The sequence below is a fragment of the Chionomys nivalis genome, chromosome 1 (genome assembly GCF_950005125.1).
Source record: "Chionomys nivalis chromosome 1, mChiNiv1.1, whole genome shotgun sequence".
In the NCBI taxonomy this organism is placed as follows: Eukaryota; Metazoa; Chordata; class Mammalia; order Rodentia; family Cricetidae; genus Chionomys; species Chionomys nivalis.
In genome coordinates this window covers 78,303,818-78,326,672 of record NC_080086.1, presented here as the reverse complement: position 1 = coordinate 78,326,672, position 22,855 = coordinate 78,303,818, and the positions used below count along the sequence as shown (strand labels likewise).

The window sequence follows — 22,855 nt, the reverse complement described above, 5'->3', positions numbered from 1 at the left end:
CAATGAATTGCCTCCAAGGTTTCAGCGAATCTATTGCAGAACTGGCACCAAAACCCAGGTCTTCTCTGCCTCCCAACCGGATCGCCCTCAGACCTGTAACTTTCAGCCTTGTGTGGCCCCCACGGTGAACATTTCCATCCCACATTGTCCCCCTTACCCCAATCTCCCTCATTCCAACCCTGGCTTACCTAACGCATACCCAACGTTCCAGTAAGGGTCCCACATCCCCTGCGGAGCCTTATGGTGCGGTCGTTCAGCAGCGCCTGTCCCCTGCTAGAACTACATTTCCCAGGAGGGAATGCAAATCCCACGGCGCAAACGTCGTAGAAAGAGCCAGGAAGACAGGCTTAATCAGCTTTGCGCGTTGGTCAAAGTTCTTCAATCATGCTTTGCTAGTTGTTCCTCTAAATACAAACTATTGGGGCGGAGCTTCAGTCATAAAAGTCGATCTCAGACGGAAAGGACGCCTTCTTCCCTGCCCTGGCAGCAATATGTGGCTCACCGTGCTGCTGCTCTCCGTGCTGCTGCTGGCCTTGCTGCTGCTGGCCGGTCTCCGCAGGGTTTACCTTGGTCTCTTTGGTGGAAACTCCCAGAACCCCTTCGCCGAGGACGTCAAGCGGCCACCTGAACCCCTGGTGACCAACAAGGAGGCTAGGAAGAAGGTTCTCAAACAAGGTCAGCTGGAGAGACGGTGGGTTCCAGGAATGCTTATGCAGGGCACGGACCTGTCTGCCCATTAGAAAAGTGCTGGGCAGCCTGGCGATGCTGGTATACACCTTTAATCCCAGCACTAGGGAGGCAGAAACAGGTGGATCTCTGTGAGTTTGAGGCTAGCCTGGTCTACAATAGCTAGTTCCAGGATAGGTTCCAAAGCTACAGAGAAACACTGTCAACCCCCCCCCCCCCAAAAAAAAAAGTGCTGGGAAAACTCACTCGCACCAGAGACCTCACGTCTTAGTATTCTTTGCTCCTGGGTGCGGGCACTACTCTTGGCACGTTGGCTAGACCCAGCCCTTCCGGCTGGAATCTGTTCAGGTAACAGGTCACGATGACTAAGAGGCCTTTCACCTACTTGGTTCTAGAACCAACTTTTCCCTATGCTCCAGTGCAAGCTGCAGTGTATAGGGAGCCATACAGAATATTTTCCCAACAAGTGGTTTGATAGGCAAAGTGTAGTCCCAGTTCATAGAATTAAAGCTTTATAAATTTTCAGAGTTTCACTACTGCTTCGGGATAAGAACACCACTCCTCACCAACCTGACATCTGTCTGTAAAACACGAGTAGAGTTGCTCAAAAGGGTTTTAGTCTTTGTGGTTTTGAAACAAGTCTCACTTTTGGATTGGAACTGGCTTCAAACTCACCATGAAGCCCACGCTCAAACTCAGAGCAGCCCTTCTGCTTTTGCCTTCAGGAAGATGGGGTTACAAGCAGGGACCAACATGCCCGGCCTTCAAGATACTAAAAAAGTGTTGGAGCTGAGCTAAGTGGTGCAAACTAGCAATTCCAGGTTGGAATACACAGAGAGACACTGTCTAAACAAACACCATATAACCAAAACCCTCAAATGTAAAACCTTCAAAAAACAAACAAGGATCTCTTGTTTGACCTCCAGGGGACCCTTGCTTGTAAACTTTAGCCCAGGCTACCTCAGTTCACTATTTACTGGGGACTGACCATGTATTCCTAATCCTTGAGTGTCTACTTTCTAAAGTGTACTAATCCAGGTACTTTATTATTGTTATTGTTTGTATATTGGGGGAGAGGTGAAGATCTCATACTTGTAGCCCAGGCTAGCTTAGAATTTGTTATGTAGGCCAACTGTGACTCAAATTCACAATGATTCTCCTGCCATAAGAAAAAGATTACAGATGGTGGGATTACAGGTATGAGCAACCATGGCCTGAGCAGCAATAATTATTATTTTTTTGAGTCAGTGTCTCTCTATGTAGGCCTGTCTATACTGGAACTTTCTATATAAACCAGGCTGGCTCTAAACTCACTGAGAGTCTTTTTCCTCTACCTCCTGATTGCCAGAACTGAAGTTGTGCGATCCTGTATCTGCCCTGGGCAGGGATTTTAATGAACAGATGTCTGGACCTAGTGGCGCATTCCTGTGACCCCATGCTGGGGAGGAAAGTTAGGTGGATCTCTACACAGGGAGTTCAGGCCTGCACAGTGAAACCCTGTCTCCAGGAAACCCACATCAACGAATCCCGGAAAGGAAAGAACGAAAGGGGAAATGAGGGAGAGAGCAGGAGAAACAACAAACTCAGGTCTTCTGTAGGAAGAGCTTTCTAGCTTGGTCCTGTCAGGTGACTGCCACACCAGTGGTCTGTGTGAGGTTGGTGCTGTGACTCTCAGAGTAACAGCTCTGAGCAGCCCTGCCTGCCCCAGCTCCATTGGCATTATTAGACCTTGCCTCTTCCAAAGAAGCCCAGTTCCCAGAGCCCCCAGCACAGGCTCCTCCCTCCCCATGTTCTTTTCTTTCCGTGATCACATTCATAGAAATGTCTGCACTTAGATTACAATGCCTATGCTCTTGCCCTCTTTCTGGTAGTCAGCTGCTTCCTACTTTCTTTGAAAGGTATGAAACTTCCCAGATACGTAGTAGAGATTAAGACCCATCTAATCACTGTTTAACCTTCCTGGTCCTGAGTATTCCCTGGTAAAATGTTTCGAGCCATATTAATCAAGAGTTCTCTGCTAAAGTGCCCTAGACAGGGGTCTGTCTCTCTTTCTGTCCTGTTTCAACACTGGGTCTAATGAGCCCAGGTTGTCCTGCAGGTCATCTGTATAACTGAGGATGACCTTGAACTCCTAACCCACCTTCCAAGTGCTGGAATCCCAGTAGTGCACCAGCATGCCAGGGTTGCCTTAGAGGGGTCTCACATACTATAAGCTAGAGAGGTCCCCTCTGACTTCTCTGGCTTCTCTGCCCCCCTGCTCTTGTCTGAGAAGCCCGCCCTCTGTCTCCTCCTCTCTTCAGCATTCTCAACCAGCCGAGTACCAGAGAAGCTGGATGCCGTGGTGATTGGCAGTGGCATTGGGGGGCTGGCCTCAGCTGCGATTCTGGCTAAAGCTGGCAAAAGAGTCCTTGTCCTGGAACAACATACCAAGGCAGGGGGCTGCTGTCATACCTTCGGCAAAAATGGACTTGAATTTGACACTGGTAAGGCTTGTGCGGAAAAGCATTGGGAACTTGACTCTTTGGGAGGCGAGGAACGGGCACTATGGGGTGATATTGGGTATGCACAATGGGATAATTAGGGGTAGCCTGTATGTTTTGGAGGTCCCAACTTCTTTCTGGGCATCTCCATTTCTGTCTGGCCTGGCAAGCATTGGGTGGTATATGTTCTGGTAGATTCCTTTAGAACGGGTGGGCAGCCTTCTCTGGGCATGAACTTGGCCAGGCAGGGCAACCTCTTCCTTACTTGGCACATTTCCAGGGACCAATTTTCTTCTCCCTGTACCTCCTTTTGTTTCCACCTCCCAACAGGAATCCATTATGTTGGACGCATGCGGGAAGGCAACATTGGCCGTTTTATCTTGGACCAGATCACTGAAGGGCAGCTGGACTGGGCCCCCACGGCCTCTCCTTATGACCTTATGATACTAGAAAAGCCCAGTGGTCGAAAGGAATTCCCCATGTACAGTGGGAGGAAACAGTACATCCAAGGCCTTAAGGAGAAGTTCCCCAAGGAAGAAGCTGTCATTGACAAGTACATGGAGCTAGTTAAGGTAGCATGAACCCCAATCAGCATCCACAGTTCATTCCCAACAAGACTGTTTCATTGCTGAAGGACCTGGTTGGGAGGAACTGAGGTGAAAGGCAGTCAGGAAGGACTAGTCATGTCTGTCCTGAATGCAGTGTACACTTGTATATGCCTGTGCCCTCCTGGCTCTTCAGCTGCCGCCCTCACACTGGCCTCTAGATGGCACTCCTGGGAAGTCAGACTTTGAGGAAGTTAGATGTCTTCTGAGAGGAGCCAACTGGGTTGTTTTGTGATTTTTGAGATAGAGTCCCACAGTGTAGCGCTGGCTGGCCTGGAACTCACAGAGATCCACCTGTCTCTGCTGGGTGTATGCCATCAAACCTGGCTTCTGAACCGGGATATTTGGAAGGAATTTGACGGCTGGGGATTGTGGCTCATGCTTATTAGCATGTAGGACACTCTGACTTACTTCTGAGCACCCCATAAACTGAGCATGGTGGTCTAACATATAATGCTAGCACTGAGAAGAGAGGAGCAGGATGATTAATAGGTCATGGTCACTGGGATGTATTGGACTCTCTCTATATATATCAAAAATAATATTTTAAGCAGGAAATGGAAGAACAAATATATTCTCATTTGAGTAGGAAGAAGGAGAAAAATCTGGGGCCATATTGTTGTTGTTGTTGTTGTGTTGCGATGAGGAAGATAGTCTTGCTATACAGTCCTGGCTTCGGTATCAGTCGATGGCTCTGGTTGCCCTTGAACTCATAGCAATTCTCCTGCCTTAGCATCTTAACTGTTGGGATCACATGCCTGAGCCACCATGGCCGCTCAGCTTAAATTTTTTTTTTAAAGATTTTTATTTATGCCGGGTGGTGGTGGCGCACGCCTTTAATCCCAGCACTTGGGAGGCAGAGGCAGGTGGATCTCTGTGAGTTCGAGACCAGCCTGGTCTACAAGAGCTAGTTCCAGGACAGGCTCCAAAATCACAGAGAAACCCTGTCTCGAAAAACAAAACAAAACAAAACAAAAAAAAATTTATTTATTTATTATGCATACAGTTTTCTGCCTGCATGTATGCCTGCACACCAGAAGAGGGCACCAGATCTCATTACAGGTGGTTGTGAGCCACCATGTGGTTGCTGGGAATTGAACTAAGGACCTCTGGAAGAGCAGCCAGTGCTCTTAACCTCTGAGCCATCTCTCCAACCCCCAGCTTAAATTGTTTTTAAGTCCAAAAATTCAGACATGAGTTAGTGTTGCTGGGCCTGCGGTCACTGCCGGCTATAGGAGAGGTGTCAACCTACAGGGGCTCTAGAGACTCACCCTACCCTTTTGTCCCCAGGTGGTGGCCCGTGGAGCCTCTTATGCCATCCTACTGAAGTTCCTCCCATTGCCCTTGACTCAGCTCCTCAACAAGTTCGGGCTGCTGACTCGTTTCTCTCCCTTCTGCCGAGCATCTACCCAGAGCCTGGCCGAGGTCCTGCAGCAGCTCGGGGCTTCCCCTGAGCTCCAGGCCGTTCTCAGCTACATCTTCCCCACGTACGGTGGGTGCTCCTGGCCCAGGCTCTTCTAAGCTGCTGCTCTCCCAACTTTTGGTCTTTCTTCCCCATCTGCCTAGCTGACAAGCCAGAATAGATCCAGGCCTGCTGGAGTTTGTGGATAAGGACTAAGAAGTCTGCCCCCTGCTGGAATCTGGTAGAAATTCTTTTTTAATCTATTTTCTAAAAGATTTTCTTCTCCATTTTATCTTTTCTTCTTCTCTCCTTTTTTCTTTTCTCTTCCTTTTTGGAGGCAGGGTCTTCCAGGCAAGTTTTGAATTCTTGTCGTGAAGAGTGCCCTTAAATCCTGATCCATCTGCTTCCACCTCCCAGTGCTAGGATTAGAGCTATGTGCCTCTAAGCCTGGGTTCATGGTGCTGGAGAGCACACCCAGGCCTTCCTGCATGCTAGGAAAGTACCCTGCTAATTGAGCTACATCCCCAGTGCATTTTCTCCTCCACATTGCTCACCCCCGAGACAGGTTCTGACTTTGTTCAGGCTGGTCTGGAACTCTCTGTAGCCTAGTCTGGCTTTGATTCAGTGATCCTTCCATTTCAGCTTTGAGGTGAGACTGTCACACTGCTCAAGGGCACGTTTTCTCTTTAGCCATCAGTGTCAGTGACTTCCTTGGTGTCTGCAGGATAGTGTTTTCAGGGAGTGTATTTATATCCCACTAAGCTCAAAATCTGCCCTGCGTCAGGAGCATGGGATCCTGGGTGGACTCACATGGCCCTAAACAAGAAGCCCTGTTTCTTCCAGAATGTGCCAAGTGAGCACTCTTGCCTGCTCATCTTTTCTCTCTCATTCTGTAGGAGTAACCCCCAGCCACACCGCCTTTTCAATGCATGCTCTGCTGGTTGACCACTACATACAAGGGGCATATTACCCCCGAGGAGGATCCAGTGAGATTGCCTTCCATACCATCCCATTGATTCAGCGTGTTGGGGGCGCTGTCCTCACCAATGCTACCGTACAGGGTGTGCTGCTGGACTCTGCTGGGAGAGCCTGTGGTAAGACCTTTAATAGTCTGGTTGTGGTGGCACACACCTTTAATCCCAGCACTCGGGAGGCAGAGGCAAGTGGATCTTTTTGAGTTACAAGCATGCTAGAGCTACCGAGAAACACTGTCTTGGGGGAGGGGAGATAGACCTACACTGAGCTGTGGGGCACTGGGCTGGGGTGAAGGTCCTGATGTGTCTTTATAGTTGAACTAGCCTGTACATTCATGGTAAGAGCCTGGGGTCTAGGCTGGTGAGACAGCTCAGTGGATTAATATTCCAGCCACTATGCCTGATGACCTCAGTTTGGTTCCACAGCCTACATGTTGGAAGGAGAGAATTGACCCTGTAAGTTGTCCTCTGAGCTCCACATGTGGGCTGCAGCACCCTGACCACCACGCAGAACAAAGGAAGAGAATGCAGTTGTTACAGCAGGTCAGGATTGACATAAGGGTTTTGTGAGAATGGCCAGAGATGAGGTTGGACACAGAGGCTACAGCGGACCACAGAAACTCTTGTGATTCATGAAGCTGAGTGATGGGAGCACTGAGGACGAAGAACTTGGCAGCAGTGAGGGAGGCCCGGGACTCCAGAGAACCAGTGTTCTTGGCATGGGAGCACTTGGCTAAAGATAAGCAACACCTTATGGGTGGGTGAGAAGAGCCAGAGACGGACAAGACAGAGCATCTGAGGCTAGGGAGTAGTGTGTGTGTTGGGGTTTGCTGTGATTACAGGAACGCCAGGAGCCATCTGGATAACGTGGCTATAGACAGAATCAATCTCTTGAGGGAAGGTCTTATGTGATCCACACATAACGTCATTTTTACTGGATACCCGAGGCTCTCCTTTGTCCTGCTTCTACCCCCTAAATGCTAGGATTACAGGCATATGTCACCATGCCATGGCTACAGCTACAGCTCTGAGAGAAATGTATTTCATGCTTTCCTCGATTTTATTTTATGGAGGTTACAGGTGCAGTGAACCTAGGGACTCACACACGCCAGATAAATGCTTTACCACTGAGTGATATCCCAGCCATTAAGTGAGTTATTTTTCTGTTGGCACAGAGGCTGCACTTTAATCTGCTGCTGTTTTAGCCAGCAAATGTTGCTCCACAGTTGCTGGTCCACTTCTCTGGCAGCAGCCCACCTCCTCAGTCCACCGCCATGTGGGAATTCCATTCCAGCAGGCACTGGCTATGTCATTGCTGACAAATAAGCTTTTAATTAAATCTCTATTATTCTGCTTTCAATGAGACTCTGGAGTCAAAGGCCAGGGTGAAAACGTGCTAGCTCAGAGAGGCTGAGAAGCAGCTCACTGACTTCAGCTGTGATCTCCAAAAGAGAACTTCCTTCTGCTCAGCCAAAACAAAATAACCTTCCCTCTCCATGCGCCTATCATCTTACAGACAACCATGACTCTGTGATTCCTTTCTCTCAACTAGCTGCTAATTAGACCTCCAGACCCAACGTTGATTTTATTTAAATGGTGCAAATGCAAACTTGGGGTTCAGTGTGAATAAATTTCACACACACACCACTTAAAAGAGATATGGAGAAGCAGATTAAAGGGCAGCCTCTGTGCCAGCAAAAAAAATAACTCGTTTAAGGGCTGGGATATCACTCTGTAGTAGAGCACTTGTCTGACGTGTGTGAGCCCCTAGGTTCACTGCACCCCTATCCTCCTCTTCTTCAGGAGCTCACAGAACCTCAGCCATATTCTTGTGTCTACAGGTGTCAGTGTCAAGAAGGGACACGAGCTGGTGAACATCTATTGCCCCGTCGTCATCTCCAATGCAGGAGTGTTCAATACCTACCAGCACTTAGTGCCAGAGAGTGTCCGCTGTCTGCCAGGTAAAGGCTGGTCCTCTGAACTAGCATTCTACTGTGGAGCTTATAACCCAGCCTGGGTGACGCTCGTCCTCTTGTTGGGCACCCCTCTGGCTGTCGATCTCCCCTCTGCTACCAGCACCATCACATTTACATTTGGGGAACCCAGGACCGCACAGGTGAAGGGCCCTTCACAGAGGCAATGGTGGAGCTCTGAGGACCCAGTTATTATGTCTGTTGTCAACGTGTAGGCTGTGGACTTCAGGCTGAGAATCCAAAGCCTGTATATTTTCCTTCCCATGTCTGAGAAACTGGGGCTCTAATAGAAACGGACTCTCGAAGGGCAGAAGAGGGCTGGGGGTGAAACTCAGCTGATTAGTGAGCTTACCTAGCATGCATCAAGCCCCAGTTTGATCCTCACAAACAGGCAAGCAGAAAACCTGCACCAGGTAGGTGGAGGCAGGAAAATGAAAAATTCAGGGTCATCCTTGGCTATGTGAGATCCTGCCTCAACAAACAACAAGGACCATAGAGATGGCTCAAAGGGTAAAACAACAACAACCAAAAAAGTACTTGTTGCTAAGTGAGGTAATCTGAGTTAGATCCCCAAGAAGTAGAAGACAACCAATTTGTCCTCTGACTCCTCCCCGCACATCCGGACACACACTTGTCCATGTGCACCTACAGTATCTAAGGGGACAACTGGGACAGTCTGATCGTGCAGAGGTGCTGTGAATTAGCAGTGTGGGAGCCAGCACCTATGACCAATGGTGCATGGAGCAGAGTTGGTAGAGGAGTAAAGAATCTGAGGCTGATGGACACAGCCAAAGAGCAGGTCCCTGCCAGGATCCTGTAGGAAGAGCTGTAAAAGTGGCTATGTCTCTGTGGATGCTGGCAGCTGAGCAGCAAGCTGCAGGTCAGAAAGGGAGTATCCTGAGGCTGTCCTGGCAGGAGGAGCTGTCTGGTCACAGCTCCTGCAATGCAGTGCTCACTGGCTCCCTCTACAGATGTGAAGAAGCAGCTGGCGATGATAAGGCCTGGCATGAGCATGCTCTCACTTTTCATCTGCCTGAGAGGAACCAAGCAGGACCTGAAGCTTCAGTCCACCAACTACTATGTTTATTTTGACACGGACATGGATAAAGCGTAAGATGGGAGGGGTGGGAAGACTGATGGCTCTGGGCCTCAACCCTCAGGACCACGCTTCCACCCTTGACATGGTTCTAGGAGTCGCAGGAGGATGTGTGTTGAGGGAGCAGGTGCGTGGTCCCCAGTGGACTTCCAGAAAGGGTTTATATACCAAAGCTGTGTTTGTTTCACCCTGCGGGGAGTTTCTGGAAGTGAACCATCTTCTGGGTGCTGGTGGTGGCTTCAGAAGAAAATGGCCTAGAGATTGGCAGTCACACCCACCTCATTTACAGGATGGAACGCTACATCTCTATGCCCAAGGAAAAGGCTCCAGAACACATTCCCCTTCTTTTCATTGCCTTCCCATCAACCAAGGACCCAACCTGGGAGGACAGATTTCCAGGTAGGGCTCTAGGTCCAGGGGAGCTGGGTGTGGGTCAAGGCAGGTCCAGGCAGCAGGAACACGGCCTTTTACCTGCAGATCGATCCTCAATGACTGTGCTGGTACCCACGGTCTTCGAGTGGTTTGAGGAGTGGCAGGAAGAGCCAAAGGGCAAGCGGGGTGCTGACTATGAGACCCTCAAAAACGCCTTCTTGGAAGCCTCTATGTCCGTGGTCATGAAACTTTTCCCACAGCTGGAGGGCAAGGTAGGGGCTGATGTTCACAATGCTGGAGATGATGACACACGCCTTGATTGTCTTTCCTGGGTGCAGGGGTACAGCCTGCGGTTACAGAGTCAGGAAGGGTCAGGTCCTTGCAGATTTCCTTGTTCACCTTTGCCCTGCCCTTTTGCCTCCTCAGGTGGACAGTGTGATTGGGGGATCCCCACTGACCAACCAGTACTATCTGGCTGCTCCCCGAGGTGCTCCCTATGGGGCCGACCATGACCTGGCTCGTCTGCATCCTTATACGATGGCTTCCCTAAGAGCCCAAACCCCCATCCCTAACCTCTACCTGACAGGTACATTCCTTCACTTTGCCAGAATCTGGGCTTCCCTGACACAATCTTTTGTTCCCATCCTCAGACCCCACTGTCCCCTTTGGGTCCCATATTAGGAGCTGGACTACCTTGGCTCACTACAGTCCTGGGGTCTATTTGAAGCTGTCTCTCATTGGGTGGCCCTGAAATGGAGGGATGAACACAAGAACCATTGCTTGCCCATCTTCATGTGTGTAGACACATGGACCACTGCTTTTGCTTTCTAGGCCAAGATATCTTCACGTGTGGGCTAATAGGGGCCCTACAAGGGGCCTTGCTGTGCAGCAGTGCCATCCTGAAGAGGAACTTGTTCTCAGATCTGCAGGCTCTTGGCTCAAAGGTCCAGGCACAACAGAAGAAGAAGATGAAGTAGCCCATTCAGAGCTAAGCCAGAGAACGGCACCTCCCCAACTTCTTTCTCATGGTGTCCTTCTGCTGTACTTCCTTGTGCATATATTCAAAAGCGCTTTGTTTCTGATGCCTGCTGCGAATCGAGTTCTCCTCTGCACCCTGCATTTCTACCTAAGACCTAGTGTGGGCTGCACAGTCTTGATGTCTCAAGATGAAGAATGCTCCCATGCTTTCCCCACACCCAGCACTGAGCAAGGGTCAAACACTCAGAACCCCTGAGGGTGTTGGCTATTGGAGTAGGTTGGTCCAGTTCTGCCCTGAAGCTTTTTGCTCTACCCACTCTAGTATTGTGCTCTCCCCTCTGTCAAAGGGAAGGACGACCAGCATGGGTTTGGGGTGGCAACTCTCAAAGTAAGAGTCAAGGGGCTCTCGGCTTTAAGCTTTGTCCTCTGATAGAAGCAGCCTGAAGGAGCATTCCAATCAGAGATGGACCAAGAGATACCACTGCACCAGCAAAATGTCCCATACACCAGCCTGCTGAGATCTTGACTACAGGATGGCCAGCCTGGCAGGGAGGGGACGAGAGTGGAGACGTTGGGCCTGAATACAGGAAGCCCAATGATCACTGAGCCTAGCGATGACATTTGTAGTTGCTGGCACATATTAAAAACTGAGTATTGTTTTCCAAATTCCTTGGAATCCGAAATCCCTCAGATTCTGTAATATTTGAATACATACGAGATAATTTGGGGAATGGGCTCCCAGACTAAACGTCAAATTCATTTGTTTCATATACATGAATGAGGAACAAGTTATGTAGTATTTTTAAACTTGTGAGCATTGTATCATCTGTCACGTGAGTTCCTACTATTACAAAGCTGCTTTGGGCTCTAGAGTAGGGATTCTCCATGTATATGAATCTGTGGGGAAGATGGTGAAAATTTAAAACTTTTTACTCACTCAGGCGCTAGTTTTAGTTCATTTAAGTATGGTATTAACACATGCAGTGTTTCAGTGCGTCGATATCTGATGTTTATTTAGGTTTCTGTTCAATAATGACATGAAACTCCACCGAGATGCACTAGCAGCTCAGTAAAATAAACTGGAAAATACTTATTATACCACAGTAAGCTTTAAAAAATTAAAATTAAACCACTATAGTTAAGTTACAAAGAGGTGAAAATACAAAACATGACTAACAGTGGCAATCTACTCATTGGGTAAAGAAAACAAGGGAAATAATTACAATATTCAGTCATTTACTTAACATGGTAGTGTGAGTTAAATTCCTATCACAGTGTGAGGAGGCTTCCTTCATGGGTGTTTGCTGTGCTCTGCAGGCTGAGGAGTTTCTCATACCCGAGTTTTCTCAGCCAAAATCCTTAGAGTTGCTGGGTGGTGGTCGCACATGCCTTTAATCCCAGCCCTTCAGAGGCAGAGGCAGATGGGTGTGTGTAAGTTCGAGACCAGCCTGGTCTACAAGAGCTAGTTCCAGGACAGGCTCCAAAATCACAGAGAAACCCTGTCTCGAAAAACCAAAAAAAAAAAAAAAAAAAAAGCTAGTTCCAGGACAGACTCCAAAAGCTACAGAGAAACTGTCTCGAAAAGAAACCAAATTAAAAAAAAAAAAAAAAAAAAAATACGTTGGGCAGTGGTAGCACATGCCTTCAATCCCAGCTTTCGGGAGACAGAGACAGGCGGATCTCTGTGAGGTCGAGGCCAGCCTGGTCTACAGAGCAAGCTCCAGGACAGGCTCCAAAGTGACAGAGAAACCCTGTCTTAAAAAAAACAACAAAAAAATATTTACAGTCACAGCTAAGCAGGGAACTAAATGTACCTGAGAGTCACCATGATGGACTTAAATTAAACATCAACATCTCTGCCGCTTTTCCTTGTTTTTTGAGAGAGGCTCTCACTGTGTAACGCTGGCTCCCTGGAACTTGCTATTCTAGACCACGCTGGCCTCAAACTCAGAGATCCTCCTGCCTCTGCCTCCTGAGTGCTGGGTTTAAAGGCTTCCTTCACCACGCCTGACTCTGCAGCTTTCTTAAGGAAATGCCAAACTGAACCTTCCTAGCAAGACTTTAGGAGAAAACTGAATCAGAGCGGGGGCCCAGTAAAACCCTTCCTCGTTCAAATGGCTCAGAACATGTGCAAAGCATGCCAGGCCCTGGAGAAGAGAGATGAGTGAGTATCACTACCAGGGGAGTTCTCCAGAGCACAGAGCTCCGTCTCCAGGGAAAACACCTTAGCACATTTAGTTAGCTGTTTGGTCCTGAAGTGGCTTCTGTAATCCATAGCAGAAAACAAACTATTAGCATCTATGACAAGCAGGTTCCCATTATGAAACTGCCCTTAGCAATTGAGCAGGGAAGCTCAGAATAGTCTATGGGAGTGCTGCCTGAGACTCCGTGTGCTTCCTATAAGCGAGCCCAGCCCTGGTGTGGACGCCTCAGCTGGGCCAGCACCATCCGCACAGTCTAGAAAAACATGCTTCAAGTGGTCTACCTATAGAAAACAACCTCAAATGACTTTCTGTGGTGGGAGCCATCTCCTTCCAGTGCAGCTTTGCAAGTGAGAGAAATTCTGCTGTGTCTGCCAGCACAGGAAACATTGTCAGCAGTCCAAAGGGAGAGGCTCTTTAGACCATGGGAATATGTCATGTGTCTGTCTTCTCACTGTCCATCTTGGTTCCTAAAAATCTATCTTAACTCCTGCCTTCCAGAACAAGAGTCAACAAGTGTACGGTCTCAGCAACCCGTGACCTGGAAGAGCTGTATAAGCCCCAGGTTCAGATACACCTCCAATAGGAAATTTGACCCCCGAATCCCTGGTAGGGTGAGGGTGGAGAGTGTTAACCATACTAGGCAGATAGGACACCAATGGCTGTCTCTCAGGGCTTAATTTTCTTGGGGAGATCACAGCGACGTCAGAACAAGTCATGCTGGAGATCAAGATGAGGGAGACAGAAGGAGCTATCAGTGTGCAATGGGAAGAGCCAATCCACTGGGGAGGCTAGGAAGGAATATAAGCCTGTGAGCTGAGTCCTTTAGAACACAAGCACCCAAATAAGACGAAAGGACGGGAAAACTAACCAAGAGAACCAGGAGAAGCTGGAATACAGAGGACATGATGAAGGCAGAGGCAGACGGAGTGTGGCCTGAATGATGAAGCCAAGGAATCCAGTCGAGAATACAACTCCAGACAAAAGCTTCAGACCAGGGCACACATTCTGGAAAGATCCATGTTCCCAATCCTGGCATTAGAAAAGGTCAGGAGAACCAGTTCAGGTGGTTCCTGAAAATTAATGGAGAAGAAACTCAGTTTCTTTTTAAAGTGGGGTGGGAGGATCTGTGACAAGAAAAATGTCATAGTTAGCAGTGTGGAGTTTTCAGATGATCAAAAAATCTGAAGAACAGGTAGAGGAGCTTGACAGGTACAAGGGGGAAATTCTGAATGGGTGACAAGGAGACAATGTATTTTTAGCGTATAACTGAAGTGGGTTCTTGGGAAGTATGCATCCCAAGAGTCCAAAGAGAAAGAGTCACAGGGAGGATAAGGAATGGATGGATTAGTTGAGGAGACCAAAGCAATTGAGACATGGCTCTGTGCACTTTCCCCTCCCACAATTTGCAAGAGACACTCATACTGTCAAAATGCGTGGACCCTAGCATCCTCTTATCAAGCGTGAAGAACAAGATGTGAAAATGAGCTGTTCAATCTGGAGATCTGGTAACTGAGTAACCTTAGAAACAGTAGCAATACAGATCAAGACAAACCTGTAAGTGTCAGAAAGAGGAGGTAAGGTAATGGAAGCAACAGCAACTAGAACAGGATAGGGAATAGGCATGCATAAGAGACTGGAAGTAAGCATGCAGAGGCGCACAAACAGGAAGAGGAAGAGAAAATGAAGAGGGGGAGCTAGAGAGGTGTTAGGAAAAGCTGAAGGAGAGTGAGAACGGCTTCCTCAACTTGGAAAAAGTTAATAGAAGGTTTGTGTACGGCTGAGAAAATGGTAGCAATGATCTTACTTTCAGAAGGCAACCTGCCAAGAACACAAACTTCAAACACTTGCTGCAGTCAGCACAGGGAAAGAATTCCAAATCTTCTTCAGACTGACTTCTCCCATCATGTTCTTCCTTTTCCCAGTCTTTCCACATCCCTGAGATTAGCTGAGACTTTTCTCTCTTTAGGCATGACTACACAGACTGGAATAAAACTTCAGAGAGACACAGCATAATCCAAGACATCCTCAATTATGTCAGGGAGCCTACTTGGTTCCTTACAGTTTCATGACCAGATGCCAGAGGAAAGAAAGATTTTACTCATTACCTTGGCATCTGAGATGAGAGGACCATTAAACAGAACAAGAGAAATTTGGAGAGTGTAGTTAGTTCCTAAATATCTATCTATTATAGGCAAAAAAAGGCAAAATGGAGTTTTTGGAAAACTTTTCATACATACCAAATCCCTCCTATGTGTTTCCTTGCACTAATATGAACCTGCCCCTTTCCAAGGACTTCCTTCCTATTGGGATGAACGTATGCAAGAACACACTAGTTCAATGATCATCACCATATTAAGCAAAACAAAGCAAAAACCCACGGAACCATGATTTTACTTCCAGAAACCCCAAGTTCCTTTTTATGCTAGTACAACCAGAGTGCAAACTTACAGAAAAATAGACAGTCAAGTGGGTCAGACTTCAGCACTCTTTAAACCTGCTATGCTGGTTTGCAGCTGAGGCCTCTACAGAGAATAAGGGTTCAAACCCCTCTCTGCCCATCAGAATCGCACCCACCATCTTGTTTCTTGTCTAGAAAGTATGTCTCTACAAAGATAAAGCGGCTATGGGAGTGGTCCATGTGTGCCCGCCGAAGGGAGGGGCTTCCTTTGCTCAGTCATGGTTTCACGTGCTCCCTCCTCACACTGCATGAAGAACGGGTGGCGGAACACACCAGCATAAAGGAAACACAAAGTAAATAAACACTACCAGAGTACAATGTCACCAAAGTGCAGGTGCAAAACCTGAAGCTATCCCATCTCTGCCGGCCTGAACTTCTCACAAACCCCAGAGGAGGTCAGTCTTTTCATTTTTCTTGATTCGGGAACAAATCAGCAGGGAGCACAAGGTTCTTGCAGACAAAAAAATAATCAAAGCTGAAATGAGAACAACACATTTCGTTGGTAACGTTCACCTTTTTCAGAAAAATATACTAGTGTTGTGCTTTTGAAAGTGAGGTTCAGGAGAACTGCCTGAATTAAACTCATCCAACACAAAACAGCAGGTAATTGACATGCATGAGTCACATCAGTGAACAGTATAGTCAATTGGAAAATCAAGACATGCCAGGCAGTGATGGTGCTCGCCTTTAATTCTAGCACTTGGAAGGCAGAGGCAGGTAGATTTCTGTGAGTTTGAGGCCAGCCTGGGCTACTGAGTGAGTTTCAGGACAGCGAGGGCTACACAGAGAAACCCTGTCTTGAAAAACAAAAACAGACAAACAAACAACAACAAAAAAAATCAGGACATTTAGCTAATGTGGTGACTCATATTTGTAATCTCAGCACTCAAGAGGCTGAGGCAAAAGAATTATAAATTTGAAGCCAACATAGATTACATCATGAATCTTGAGCTACAGTGAGAGATTGTCTCAAAAAACAAACAAAGTAAGTTAATAGGTGATAGGAGAGAACTCACTGTGTCATTTTAAAAGTGTGCTGGAAAGATAGTTGAGCGGTTAAGAGCACATGTTGCTCTTGCAAAGGAGTGGGGTTTGTTTTCCAGCACCCACACAATGGTTCACAACTACCCTTAACTCCAGTTCCAGGGAATCCAATGACTTCTTCTGAATTCTACTGGCACCAAGCACACAAGTGGTACACATACACACATGCAGGCACACAAGTGGTACACATACCCACATGCAGGCAAAATAGTAGAGGGTGAAAAGACGGGGTAATGGGGTATTGGTAAATATCAACTACAGACACACACACATACAGGTGCGCACATACACACGAAAATATGCAGTGAAAATGTGTAATTAATACCTGCTAATAAAGAAACAAATCCGAAATATGGTGGCAGGTAGAGAGAATTAGTGGCTTCTACTTTATACTCTATTTTTATTGTGAATAATTTTTATGTACATTGTTTTCTTTCCAACTAAAACAAATTAAGGAGGAAAAAAAAAATCCTTAAAAGCCCATTATGAAAGAAAGAAGCAGGCTAGAGCAAACTTTGGGGCTGACCTATTTATGACAGAGGTTCTGAGCAGAGTCTGTAGTGCTGTGAATTGTACCAGTGAACTGGTCCCTGCAGGAAGTCTGGGAATCATTCCCATCTGGGTCATCAACTGTTCTTTGTCAATGTCCTTTCTGTTGCTTAACAGAACAGGGCAGGTGCCTGTTGTAGCCACCTACCATGACTAGCCAGGTGCCTGTGGGGAGAGCCTTCCTCAGCTCCTGCTGCTGTGTGATGGACAAGGCTCCTCTCCCTGGCAGAGACAGACTGGCCATAATCAGGAGAGGCAGCCTGCAGTACTGACCTGTAGCCATCTCTCCAGCCCCAGATCTGGATGTTTAATGTTTACCGCAATGCTCAAGTGTCAAGAGCTGAAACAGTGCAAAAGGTGTTTAAAAGTGTATGCAGTTACTAGAGGTGCTGATGTTGTCTTTGAGTGGAAGCTTAGGGCAAAAACAGACAGACAAATAAACAAGTCATATTTCCAGGAGATCTGTTCTCTGTCAAGTGTGAAAGTACCGAAAGGCTTCTAGCTCAAACTTTGTAGATACATGTACACTGTACAGATGTCCTGTTTGCAGTTTCCAAAGACTGGGCGGCAAAGACGGCACCATCCCCAGAACTGGCCCAACTGAAGTTTCGTATCCTTCCTAGACCTGGCTCCTTCTTCCTTACCTTTAGGTTCAAACGCTGGTAGTCACTGGCCTTTGGTCTCCGAGTGACTTTAGATCTTTTTCCTTCTAGGGCAAAAGCAATAATCTGAGGAAAGGAAAAAGAAAATAGATTAACATTTGGCTCTGTAATGATGTACTTCAGCTCCTGAAGCCAGAGGCAGTTACCTAGCTCCACAAAGAGGCCTATTTAAATTTTATTCTCTCTCTCTTACTTTTCAGTGCTGGAGTTCAAACAAGGCATAGGAGGCAAATGCTGAATCAAGCGTGGGATATTGCAATGTAGTAGAATGCTTGCCTAGCATGCACATAACCTGAGTTCAACCCCCAGCACCACAAAAGTAAGCAATGAGATTGTAAAAGTGTTAAAAGGGCTTGGTTACAAGAAAATCCTTTACACTATTTAACAGGGAACAGATGGAGGGGGTAGCCTGTGGGAATCTGTACGGCTTAATTGTGGGGATCGAATCAAAGGTCTGCCAGTCCCCTTGCCAGAGAGCTCTAGGTCAGGTCCTTAAGGGAAAAAAAAAGAGAGAGAGCATAATCACTGCCTGTTTCCTAGCTACAAATGCACGCTTTGCTCCCACACGTTGCCTCAACAGCTTCACTGATTTGCTGCTCTCATCACAAGCATGTGGATGTGGAATGAAGCCTGTGCCTTTGTACTAATGGTCCTTCTTCCCTTGTTCTTTATGGCATATGCCCGATGGCCATCACAAATTGAACTTTCCCATTAAATCAGGCTACTGAAATTATCTTCAAAATCTCACACAACCATTTTGTCATCAGAGTTGTTTCTAAAGGACACGGGTGCCACTTTAACCACAAAGATGGGTACATTTATGCAATTTTCTCTTGCTGGTTGCAGAAGAGCTGTCCTTGGGCTTTATGGCACTAGTATTAGAGACTACGTAATGAAAATATTCTTTCTGCCTACAGACGGAAGACAGTGGCAGTAGAAGTTAGGAATGGCAAACTGTCTCAAGCATGGGAAAAAAGGAAGAGGCCTCTATATCAAGAACTCGGCCCACATAGGCTGTGAAAGACCTGAGTTCCAAGTTATGGGAGGAGAATCTCAATTAGGTCAGGTCACGATTCATGTCCAACTTGGCACTTTACAGCAGAACTCTCGGGAAACAGGTCACATGATGAAAACACATGATTTACAAAACTAGAGTTTCATAAGCCCTAGTCGGGTTTGAAAAAAACTGAAGTTGATCTTGACACTCTCCGAGCCCACAAGCAGATGAGTGACAGACAGCTGTCCATGACCAAGCTCTCAGGGTTAGGGAAATCCCAGTCTCCTCTTACCTTCCGCTTGTTGTGGTAAGCAATATAGAGGACAGCAACAAGGACCGCTGCGGTCACCAGATAGGCAAAGAAGTGGCTGCTCTCGGCACTGGTGTTAGCGGCACTGTCCTTATAAGAGGTATCCTTCTCCTCATTCACAGACTCTATAAGAGGCCCCTCTCGGTTCTCACTGGAGGAAGGGTCCAACAACTTCACGCCCTCTTCTTCAAGTGGTGAGCCCTCTTCTGGCTCTACATCACTCTCTTCCTTGGCTTCCACAGCTTCAGTGGGCTCTGAATACTTCTCTCCTCCCTCTGGCTTTAAAGAGAAGTCAGAGTCTCCTGCTGGTCTCTCCCCAGATTCAGTTTTGGAAGTAGGCGTTGATTTCTGTCCTTTTCCAGCTAGCTCGGTTTTCTCAATCTTGGGGGTCTCCTGATCTGAGGAGGGTTTGGAGACGGGCTCGTTGGAATCAACTTTTGTGGGCTTTTCCGGATCAACTTCTGTGGGCTTTTCTGGATCAACTTCTGTGGGCTTTTCTGGATCAACTTTTGTGAGCTTTTCCGGATCATCTTTTGTGGGCTTTTCCGAATCATCTTTTGTGGGCTTTTCCGAATCATCTTTTGTGGGCTTCTGCCCAGATTCCTCCTGTTTGGGGTCGGCTGGCGGGGGCTGTTGTGCAGACCCCGTTGACTTGGTATCTGTTTTCTCGGGCTGAGTTTGGAGATCTTCTTTGGGGGGATTGGTTGCAGCGACCTGCTGTCCAGATACCGCCGAACTGGAAACTGCTGCCGTAGTCAGCTTCACCAGCTTGCCCGCCTGGCCTACGTTAGCGGATTGCTGTTGCCTCTGCCCCGTCGGACTGCCAGGCTCTGCCGACTTAAGAGACTCTACCTTCGCAGGAGGCGGGGACGTAGCTTCTTTTTCAGGAGACTTATCTTTTCCTGAGTTGGTGTCTGAATCAGGAACAGGTAACAAAAAACAGTGAGTCCTCGGAAGAAAAGGCCGAGAGAAGAGAAGGGGGCTTGACTTCTTAGAGCGGGAAGAGCCCAGCGGCGATGGCCGAGGGAGAAGGTAGGAGATGGCCAGAGGGTCGGGTCAGGCAAGGAAGCCGCCAGCTCCGGGGACGAGCCGCCGAGGTGAGGACGGGGGACCTAAGGGATAGAGTGGGATGGACGCGCGGGGGGTGGGGGTGTCTTACCCGCCACTGCGACACTTAGCAGGAGCAACGCAACCAGGAGCCGCATCCTGTAGTCTTCGCTTCCGCCCTCACTGCTGACGTGAGAGCGGCGCAAGGGACTTGGAGCGCGTGGCCCCTCCCTTTCCGGTGGGCTGTTCCTCTTCCGGCGCAGCCCCCCTCTCCCGGGGCCGGGGGCCAGGCCATCGGTCTGGGCTGTCCGCGGCTGTGGGCTGCGTGTCAAGTCCCACTCGCCCTGTTTTTCTCAGCGCTCTGACGAGCTCTGCAGTCTCTTTCCTCTTCACTTGTCCTCGCGCTTTGGAAATTGTTCTGACCGACCGCCGCTACGTCGTCCATTGCTGGTGGAGCTTTTCTCACTCCACACAAAATGTACCCTGTTCTGGTCTTTCCCGTCTAGAAACAAAAATCATCACTTCGTTCCTGGTCGTAATCCTTTTCTTGACGGTCTCTAGGGCTCTTTGAATTTACCACGGATTTTTTTCCCCTAAATTTTTATGTATTTGAGACTGTATTGCTCTGTGGACAGGCTAGCCTCAAGCTCGTGACTCCTGAGTGTTTAGAATTACATGTGTCTCACCACGACCCTCTCGAGTTATTATATCAAAAATTTATTTTAATTTGTGTGTACCATCTATGCACGGGTGCCCTTGGAGACTAGAAGAGGACGTCGTATGCCCTAGAGCTTGAGCTAATAAGCAGTTTAGAACCATCTACATGGGTGCTGGGAACTGAACTCTAGTCCTGTGAGAGAAAAGCACATACCCTAACTGCTGAACCATCTCTCTAATCCAGAATATAAAATCTCCTGTTGCCCAGATCTACTGGATTACACACAGGCTTGTATTCCTCAAACCCAATTTACATGGTAATAAGATTTTGTGCACACTAGACAAGAACTCTGCCTCACCTCAGCAATTTTTGTTGTTGTTTTCCAAGACGGTTTCTCTTTGTAGCCCTGGCTATCCTGGAACTCACTCTGTAGACTAGGCTAGCCTCAAACTCAAATATGCCTGCCTCTGCCAGAGTGCTGGGATTAAAGGTGTGAACCACCACTGTCTGGCAGCAATACATTCTTAATAATCCAAACAGCAAAGTAGAAATATATTCTTTGCTGTTTAGATTATTAAGAATGTGCATATATATATGTGTGTGTGTGTTATATGTATATAATATATATATTCCTTAAATTCTTTTTTTTAATTTTTTTCTTAAAAAATTCCTTTAGGGAAGCCTGGCAGTGTGGCATATGTCTTCTAGCACCCAGGAGGCAGAGGCACAGGGATCTCTGAGTTTGAGGCCAGCCTGGTTTAGTTTCAGGATAACCATGGCTACACTGAGAAACCCTGTCTTAAAAAAAATTCTTTTGGGGCTAGAGAGATGGCTGAGTGGTTAAAAAACGGTAACTGCTCCTCCAGAGGACCTGAGTTCTATTCCTAGCACCAACAAGATAGCTAACAAAGGTGTGTGACTCCAGTTTCAGGAGATCTGACACCCTCTTTTGGCCTCTACAGACATTGTATGCATACGGTGTACAGACACACATGTAGATTTTTTTTTTAAATTTTTGCTTTCTGCCCACCTATGGGTTGCTGTTTGCATTCAGCTCTTGTGTCATCTGAGGTACTGCTGGGTTGCTGAAACAGGTTGCTTGAGATCGTTTATGAACATTTGCCAGGTTAGGTGTTTTGTAAACAGCGATTTAACAAATAGTAGGACCTAGCTCAAACTACAAGTCCCAAAAACCATGTTCGTTTTATTTTTTTGTTGTTTGGAGACAGGCAGTCACAGCGGGTCTGGAACTCACTCGAAAGACCTTCAGTTGGCACCAGTTGGCACCAGTCTTCCTTCCTCTGCCTTAGAAGTGTTGCAATTACAGTTGTGTGCCTTCATGCCCGGTTCCATGGTCCTTAGTACCCCGGGGGTTTAAGACAGAGGCTATTCTAAGTAAAATTGTCATATTATTGTTTTATGTGTATGTATATTTTGTCTCCATTTGTGCTTATTCATCATGTCCCTTTCTGGGACCTAAGGAAGCCAGAACAGGGCATCAGATCCTTTGGAACTGGAGTTAAGAGATGGTTATGAGCTACCATATGGGTGCTGGATATTGACCCTGGGTCTTCTGGAAGAGCAGCTCTCTAGTCTCAGAGGCAAAGCACCTTTTGAACTACCAGAATTTGGAGGCCAGTCTGAAGAACAAAGTAACACTCAGTTTCAAAAGTAGATGGTCATGATGGGGCACACCTTTAGTCTCAGCACTCAGGAGGCAGAGACAGATCTCTGTGAGTTCAAGGCCATACTGTTCCACAGAGTGAGTTCCAGGACAGCCAGGGCTACACAGAGAAACCCTGTCTTGAAAAAAACAAACAGACAAAAATACATAAATAAGTAAGACTTTAATTCCATAGAGCTTGCAATCTGGTGAGGTCCATAAACGTTATATAGATGTTTGTCCATGGTGGCTGTAATGGTTAATTTTTATTGTCAACCTGATGGACTTTAGAATCACCATGGAAAGAAATCTCTGGGCTTGCCCGTGAGAGGTTATCTAGGGTAGGTTAACTGAGGTGGGAAGGCCTATCCTGGGTGTGAACATTAGTATCTCCTGGGCTGGAGTCCTGGACTGAATAAAATGGAAACCAAGCTGAGCACAATATAGAACTTCAGCGTCTCTCTGCTTCCCGACTGTGGATTTAGTGTGGCCAGCCACCTCCTCCTCTTGCTGCTGGGATTTCCCTGCCACGGAGCACTGTGTATTCCTGGGAACAATAAGCCGAAGTCATCCTCTAGATTTCTTTTGTCAAGTAGTTTACAATGACACCAGACAAATGACTGATAGAGTGTGCTCCAAGAACTGCCAAGCAGAAATATGAGAAGTGGGTATCAGCTGAGAATGAACGGTGGGCCT

The 22,855-nt window shown here is 47.4% G+C and overlaps 2 protein-coding genes across 4 annotated transcripts; one reads left to right on the top strand and one right to left on the bottom strand.

Annotated features, from left to right (window-relative positions):
• Window positions 1–345: 345 nt before the first annotated feature.
• On the top strand, window positions 346–11,467 carry LOC130888985 (all-trans-retinol 13,14-reductase-like). Its single transcript, XM_057792417.1, has 11 exons — window positions 346–675; window positions 2,988–3,170; window positions 3,498–3,739; window positions 5,063–5,264; window positions 6,071–6,268; window positions 7,990–8,109; window positions 9,093–9,231; window positions 9,507–9,616; window positions 9,695–9,861; window positions 10,016–10,175; window positions 10,421–11,467. The coding sequence occupies exons 1-11, from the start codon at window positions 492–494 to the stop codon at window positions 10,564–10,566; spliced, it is 1,851 nt and encodes a 616-aa protein (XP_057648400.1). The 5' UTR covers window positions 346–491; the 3' UTR covers window positions 10,567–11,467.
• An 83-nt stretch (window positions 11,468–11,550) lies between these two features.
• On the bottom strand, window positions 11,551–20,059 carry Tgoln2 (trans-golgi network protein 2). 3 transcript variants are annotated; one of them, XR_009058483.1, is made up of 5 exons: window positions 19,951–20,059; window positions 18,774–19,705; window positions 17,467–17,550; window positions 13,640–15,704; window positions 11,551–13,559 (listed from the first exon to the last, which is right to left on the bottom strand). XR_009058483.1 is itself a non-coding variant. In XM_057792428.1 (4 exons), exons 1-4 carry the CDS (start codon window positions 19,994–19,996, stop codon window positions 15,699–15,701), a joined length of 1,068 nt encoding a protein of 355 aa, XP_057648411.1. In that variant the 5' UTR covers window positions 19,997–20,059; the 3' UTR covers window positions 11,551–15,698. The 3 variants fall into 3 exon arrangements, 1 of the variants encoding a protein (XP_057648411.1); XR_009058482.1 differs by having other exon boundaries at window positions 11,551–13,841; window positions 14,576–15,704; XM_057792428.1 differs by having other exon boundaries at window positions 11,551–15,704.
• Window positions 20,060–22,855: the final 2,796 nt, after the last annotated feature.

Bases quoted from the DNA above. Each gene is read 5' to 3' on its own strand.
- Tgoln2 (XM_057792428.1), bottom strand. From the start codon at position 19,996: ATGCGGCTCCTGGTTGCGTTGCTCCTGCTAAGTGTCGCAGTGGCGG. The intron at 19,706-19,950 runs GTAAGACACCCC...TTCCTGATTCAG, and splicing joins GCTAAGTGTCGCAGTGGCGG to ACACCAACTCAGGAAAAGAT. The intron at 17,551-18,773 runs GTAAGAGGAGAC...TCCTTTCCTCAG, and splicing joins CTTACCACAACAAGCGGAAG to ATTATTGCTTTTGCCCTAGA.
- LOC130888985 (XM_057792417.1), top strand. From the start codon at position 492: ATGTGGCTCACCGTGCTGCTGCTCTCCGTGCTGCTGCTGGCCTTGCTG. The intron at 8,110-9,092 runs GTAAAGGCTGGT...CTCCCTCTACAG, and splicing joins GAGTGTCCGCTGTCTGCCAG to ATGTGAAGAAGCAGCTGGCG. The intron at 9,617-9,694 runs GTAGGGCTCTAG...TTTTACCTGCAG, and splicing joins CTGGGAGGACAGATTTCCAG to ATCGATCCTCAATGACTGTG.